At 46.9% G+C, this 7,244-nt stretch overlaps 1 protein-coding gene across 1 annotated transcript in view; it reads left to right on the forward strand.

Moving 5' to 3' along the window:
• spata5 (spermatogenesis associated 5) overlaps window positions 1–6,739 on the forward strand; it is a 77,890-nt gene extending 71,151 nt beyond the window's left edge. Inside the window, exon 16 of the mRNA XM_053428704.1 lies at window positions 6,412–6,739. Within this exon, the coding sequence (XP_053284679.1) occupies window positions 6,412–6,600 (189 nt within the window). The 3' untranslated portion in view covers window positions 6,601–6,739. The remainder of the gene's footprint in view (window positions 1–6,411) is intronic.
• The last annotated feature ends 505 nt before the right edge of the window (window positions 6,740–7,244 follow it).

Genomic DNA, 7,244 nt, shown 5'->3' on the forward strand with positions numbered 1-7,244 from the left:
TCAAAACAAGAGTTCTTTTTTGCCATTTTTTATTTTTGTGGAGGTGTGTGAGCCAGTCGGGATTGTTTTGACAGATTCAGGGACTTTATTGCGGCCCCCAGAGCAGCTGTAGGCGTGGGACCCCCCCTCAACTCAGCCTCCAACCCAAAAGCAGGGCAACACAGCTGCTGCTACCTCCCCCCCGACTCAGCCCTTCACCTGGTCTCCATATGATGCTGACCCTCACACACACACACACACACAAAAGCCATAAAAGGTAAAAGAGGTGTGGCGTGTAATTCCGTAATGATTCTACGCAACACCACACACACACACGCCTCTGTGACGCTTGCTGGGGCCACTCATTATAAAAAAAACAATGTGTAAATTCACGTCACTGAAGAACAAAATGTAAAAGTCTGCTTCGGTACAGGACGTCATTGTGTGTTGAATCATTTCTAACATCTTGCCAAGGAATGTTAGGAGTTAAATAAAGAATATAAAAACAATAGAGTAGAATTACAATACCCAAACTTTTTCAAAACATATAAAACACTTAACCCTAACCCTAACAAAACAGTTTTCATACTTTTTGGAGCAATGAGAGATTAATGCAGATATTTTTGTTGCGTCAACTTTCAGTTCTACATGTGTTTGTGTTTCTTGTAATCACTGTGTTGCCAGATCTCAGCTTTTACTTTGGAAGGGACAATTAAATCATCACCTAAATAAAAAAACAGAAAGCTTATACCTCCACTGAGGCGCAAAGGTGCCATTATGAACTTTTGAATTCACTAGATCCAGATTTTATATTTGGATCTGCACACATTCATAAACATAAGTCCTCTAAAAATGCAAAAAAAACTCCCAAATCCACGCCTAAATCTGAATCCGCACCAAATTATAATGGGTTCCTCCCTGACCCTCGACACATCCTTCCACCAAGTCTCATAATCATCTGTCCTTTAGTTTTAAAGTAATCCTGCGAACTCACAGACACACAGGCAAACAAACACAGACGAAAACCTAACCTCCTCCAAGGAGGTAATTATCTTTTTATAGGCATTCCTGGAGAATTTACTGCTTTACATACATGTTGGCCAAAAAACGCCTTCAAGGTAAAAGTGTTTTAGAGTAAACATGAAAGTCTAAATGTATAGAAGAGCTCGAAATCAGTTTGGAACTATTTGCAGTAAAAATAATAACTGGAGCATTGTGCTTTATGTGCACGCTCGTTTTCTTTTATTCCCCCGAATGCCGAGCTACACGGTATCACCTGTTCACTTGTGTTGTGCTTCACTTTGAAACTACACATCCTGACTTCCCCTGGCTGTGCCGTGCATGTGGGACAGTAGGGGGTTAACAGCGCCAGAGTTCTTTAGTTCTTGGACACGGTGGCCTCGCCTGCCGGATGCAAGTTTGACTCAAGGGCAAAATCCAGAGTGAAAGCCTCACATGTTTTTGACTGGTTGCCAACTCTCTCTCTCTCTCTCTCTCTCTCTATCCCCCCCCCCCCCCCCCCCCCCTCCATCTGATTTACTCTCTCGCTCTCCACTCTCCATTCCTCCTCTGATCCTCTCCCACATCAGAATCAGGCCTGACATGAAGCAGGTCCAGTGTCCCTCTGAACACAGCATGGCCTTGTCCAGAATTATGTCATCTTTTCAGGGAGACGTGTTGCGTAACAACCCCTCAGTGGACGGTGTGAATCTGATTTGGTTACACGTGCGTAACATTTGGAGGAGCTGAAAAACTAGAAAATGGTAGAAAACCTGTTTGTACACGACATAAAGCAGAGGGATGAATTTAAAGTTGTTCTCACACAGTGTCAGAGCGGATTCTGCAACGGGGCCGTTATCTCTGAGAGTTCGGTGCCAAATCCAGTTGATCTCTACCGAGAGCGATTGCATTACCACCGTGCAACCACACTGTTGTTTTTCCTGAGAAAATAAATCCCTGCTCTTACTCTTACAATTGTTGTTTCTCATTCATAGTATTTTGTGAATCAGTTTCCATCTGCAGACTAGATAATCTGCTTCCTGTTATAGGCATCACATGATATGTGAGTTTCACGTGTGGAACGTATGGATGAGTTCTCAGCAGATGTAAAGCCAATGGCCTCATGCACTGATATAACCATCTATCAGTAAACATCATATAAGATCAAACACTGCAATGAGACTGCAACAGCATATTTCCCAGAGGTAGCACAGATGCCGCACAGTCTTGCGATGAATGCCTGTTGCACAATCGCTGAAAGATTCATACACTTGGCTCCCGAACCGCAGAGGAAACAAACCTGAGTCTGGATCCAACTATGTCGAGTGAGTCTTGAAAACAACAAGACGTTTGTCTTTGAAACCGAGCTTCTCCTTGAGGAGGATGAGATTTCCAATCGGGCCGCAACCTCATCACCCACTCGCCACTGCTTTCACTGATTTACCAGCAAACTCTACTTCCAGTGTAACTGTGATACCGGGAAGATTTGTCCTTTAGCTGACAATAGCCAACATTCACTAGCCTTTATTCAGAACCCTGTATCAGTTTCCCGGATCCGAACTCCAGAGTCGGACCCCGCTGAGCTCCCTTTGAGCTTTTGATTCCCATCGCACTCTGGCATTTTTGTTTGCCGTGTGTTCTGCATAAATCCAGGGTGGCCCATCTCCGAGCTGGAATGACTCACCGAGGCCTCTGAGGATTGCAGACTGACAGGTTAGGAAACCACATACAGCAGATGCCTTCAGGCAGGGAACAAAGTCAACTCACGTCTCCCCGGGCAAGGCGCTCATTTACCCAGACAGCCTGCCATCGTCTTGCACGTTGGAAAAAAAGAACTTATTGAAGAGAACTTGAGATTCCACCAGATGTGCAGGGGGAAGAACTTGGTCACCATGTTCAGTATCATGGCCTCAGTGTTTCCTTTCGTTGGATCTGAGGCAAGCGTGAGCAACAAAGCAGATCTGATCTCGAATCACCCGCAGCGTGTCTGAGCTGGTATCTAAGAATAAAGACGCATGTGGATTTGCGGGGGCGTCCGTTTGTAAACACTTTGTAGACGTCGCTCTGAGCAGGTCAGATTGAAGCCGGCCAAGAATGTGCTCAGCGGCAGCGAGCGCTCCGAGGAGAAGATTCCCAGCATTCCTCACTGGTTAGGGAGAGGTACCGGCCTTCACAGATAGGAAGTCGTCTGTCATTAGGGGGTAATCACTTCTTGAGGAGGATTGCAATGCCTGGAATGATTACTGTTGTTATCGGCAGTGAAACTTGGCTGCACAGAAAGTGGATGAGGGTTGTTATTTTTTTGCCCCTCTTCGGATTTGATGACTTGTGTCGAGTTGTTTTTCAGAACTTCTTCACTTCAGTTTGGTTTTGCTTTGCAGCCCAATCATCAGTGTGCATTCAACCAGCTTCAGTCGTGTACAAATGCGTCAGTGTTGACTTAAAGCTAGTTGGTATTTCTCACCTAGGGGCATTTCTAATTACTAATGGCTCGTGTGTAATGATGCCTATCATGTCAGTGGTGCAACAAGGTGGATGCAATACATCATGAAAACTCATGTTAGAACAGCAGGGAATTGATCCGCCTGCGCTCCGTCGGTGGCGGTTTGCCGTCTCCCACGCCACTTATCTGTGTTCGTTTCCAGGGTTTTGCTCCTGCAGTCGTTTTAAGTGGTTCGTCTGGGTCCCTCTGCAGCTTCACCTCCTCTCCTCTGGTGGCTCCTTCCCTCCCCTTCTTGTCCTCTTGCCTTCTGCCACAGACTTCAGGTGGAATGATGTTGTAACAAAAGAGCCCATCAACGCTTGCCCAACATGCCAAGCCAAGTATTGGTCTTTTGGGTCCACCTCCCTTTACCTCCTCCTCTTCATCTCCTTCCCCTTACCTCCTCCTCCTCCTCCTTTGACTCCTACCCCTCCTGCCCCCACCCCTGGATCCTTGAGAACAGGAAGTGTATCTTGTTAAGTGATGGATGGGCCCCCTGCTCTTGCTGAGAGGAAAGGGAAAAAAGCCTTTCTTTCCCTCCAGGGCAGTCAGATGAGTTTAGCAATCTGAAAGCTGAGGGTCGGCTTTGCTTTTCGGGAGCGCCTGGGAGCCGGAGCGCCTGGAAGCCGGGGCCACTTGTCCAGAATGTGTGCCGGGAGAATTAACGGCTGATAAAGTCGCAGACGGCATCTTCGCTCTAGAGAAATGGATCTGAAAATGAAAGAGACCAAGCCAAAGAGTGTTTACAGGACACATGCACGCTCATGAATGTGTATCAGTGTGCATGGGTCTGCATGTGTGAGTTGTTTAGCTGGGGGTCAGCAGGTTTGTGTTGGCATGCAGCCGCCGAATACTTCCAGGGAGAGCAACTCAGGAAGTATCCCTGGCACGTACTCTGCACCGTGCAATACACACTGCCGCGACTGGCTCGACCTGCTGCGACAAACATCCACAGACAGCAACCCCCCCCCCAACACACACAGACACACACACCTGCAGTACCCTCGAACCTGTGGGAAGAATCGAGACAACAGACTCTCACGTGTGTTGTTTTGTAGTCGTTTTGCCAGATGCAGCTTATCAAGTTTCCCCGAGTCTCGAGTCCTGATGCCTTTAATTTAGCGCTGCAGCCCTTAAACCTCTGATCCATCGGTGTCCCGGCAGGTCTCCACAACAAACCACCCTTTCCTCGCTTTGACTCGCGGTGACGTTATTCCTCTCCGTCCGTTTAATGCGGATAGTTTGTCATCCACAGCCAGACCCTGTCCTCCATCGAGTGGAAGAATCCAGAGGGCCTGAAAAACAAGGACGTTTCCTCTCATGATCCATTGCTCCTTTGTCAGCCATGGCTCTGTTGTGGTTACCTGAGGGTAGCTACTAATGTTTGTCTCCAGTTTCCATCCTCTCATATTCCACACACATACACAGGAACACAGAAAAGCAACAGATAAAAGGCAGGAAAATTGTCCAGAGGGGAGAGAAAAGAAAAAACCATAAAACAAAAACTCTTAAAAATTGCATCTGGCACACTTTGCAAGCAGATGGGCTAAATCGTAACACGGCAAAGAACCTTTGATGGAACTTTTAATTAAAGGATGTGACTATTGTCCCATTATAATGTTCTGTTATTCTCATCATGCAAACACAAACCGTTTTCAGACAGATTTTGTGTTTCACGTATATATAAAAAACGCAGGAGGAGTTTGTCCGAGTCAGACTCGTTCACGATAACAGGAAAATGTCTGTGTTATTTTGTTTGTAGCACATCGACACTGGTGTTGGTCCTTGTTGCCAAAAGCTTCCTGAATATTGTCGTTGTTCCAATTGTGTGGGAACTCTTTTTCCTCTTCATTTCCGATTCTACGTACTTTATGTGTTAGAAATGTCCCCAACACACCCGCTCTGTAGATGTCTCCGTGCACGATACAAAAGACACACGGAGACTGTCCGGCTAGAGGGATATGCTGCTCCTGTTGTGCAGGAATCGCAGTGTGAGGACTCTGTGAGAGTTCAAAGGGCTGCTGGTCCGCTCCCTCCAACCTTCACTGATCACTCCTGACGTGACCTCCTGCATGGCTTGCGTCTGCGTGTGTCTCCTGCCTTGTCTCCGCTGGCCGGGGTTTAGCCCCGCTGTGGCCTGTCTGGCCCGGAGCCAGGGACTCCACTGTCTTTACAACCCAGGCTCGCTGGATCCTGGAAGAGCAACAACCAAGGAAAGCGTCAGTTCCAGTTGATGTTTGTCTTTTTCTGTTGATGCTTCACGGAAATTGAAACGGGTGAATCACGGGCAAATGAAAATGCATTTTGTTCTTTTATAAATCCTGCTGGTCAAAGGGAATCGCCAATCCAATCCAAACAATACTCTGCCGTACCTCAGGTTGTCAAGGCTGTGGAAAGGAGACGGCGCATACTTGTCTGTCCGTCTGCTTGTCTGTGTTTGAGAGGCGCCTGCCACTTAATGACGTCTGACAAGCGAGACAGCGACGGCTTCGGGTACTCGAGGACTGTTGTGGGGTCACGGAGATGTGATCTTTAGGAAGTGGAGGGTTGATCAGATAACGTCAACACCGTCTCCACACCGGCTGCAAGAAGGGGAAAACTAAAATTTCACAGTTTGCCTTTTAGGCATTTGCTTCATGGTCCCATGTTATAACGGACACGGTCACTACCGGAGTGGAGTGAGATTCAGTTTCCAGATCTCCATTATAACAAGCAGGCAGGGAGGAGGTCAAAGGTCAGAATCCTGGTGTCCTGACGGTATTTCTGTGACACCATGTGCAGAGAATGAGCTGGGAAGGTCTGAAATAAAGAACTATACCCAAAGGAAGCCAGAGAACATTTCACAGAGGATCAGTATTGAGGCATAAACCTTAACTTGTCAGACTTGTGTGTGACACGTTATGAAATATGCCAGTAAATCAGACCCTGACTCTCTTCTTTCCGTCCAACAGGCCCTGATGCGTCCAGGTCGCCTTGACCGAATCGTCTACGTGCCTCTTCCAGATGCTCCAACCCGACAGGAGATATTCTCTCTCCAGTTCCGCTACATGCCTGTGGCCCAAGACGTGTCTGTAGATGACCTGGTCACACGGACAAACAAATATTCAGGAGCGGAGGTGAGTTACGTTGCTTTTAAATGATTTATTACACTGAACAAACCACAACCATAAAGCCTGTGAGACCAATACTTTAGATTTATGATATTAAATAAATGACTTCTGTATTTAACTAATCTCACTCTCTGGAATCAGATGCAAATGTCTCTGCCTGAGTTTTAAAAAAGTCTCCTCAGCCAAATTAGATCATTCTTCTGCAGTTTTCCCCCAAGACCAACTTGATTCAAACCAGAATTCGTTTTCTATCTTTTAACTCAGCAACAGTTTTAATATTTGTTCCGGTCGTGGAAACGAGCCACAGTAGCCTCACACAGATCTTTTCTAGGAGGCTGAAAAGTGTCAGGAGCAATTGACTCGGACATTTCTCACTTCTAACAGATTTCTGGGAAATGTCCGAACTTCGAAAACAGCTTGTGTTTCTAGTCAGGAGAGGTGCCGTGCAAATAGTGCGTGCAGCGAGGATTCAGACCAGCAACCCTGCTTTCATAGGATTAAATCAGTACCTTGTGACTTCAGCTGGACCCCTCCCACCCCCCCACACAGACCTAAAAGAAGCTGTGACTGTCGTCTGAGAGATGTGACCGTGCTTTTCCATGATGTCTCTGTCGTGTCTGTGCTCTGTCACAGAGCGCCCTCGTGATCTCACTGAAGACTGCGAGGAATCGTAC

This window comes from Pleuronectes platessa, chromosome 8 (assembly GCF_947347685.1).
Source record: "Pleuronectes platessa chromosome 8, fPlePla1.1, whole genome shotgun sequence".
Lineage (NCBI taxonomy): Eukaryota > Metazoa > Chordata > Actinopteri > Pleuronectiformes > Pleuronectidae > Pleuronectes > Pleuronectes platessa.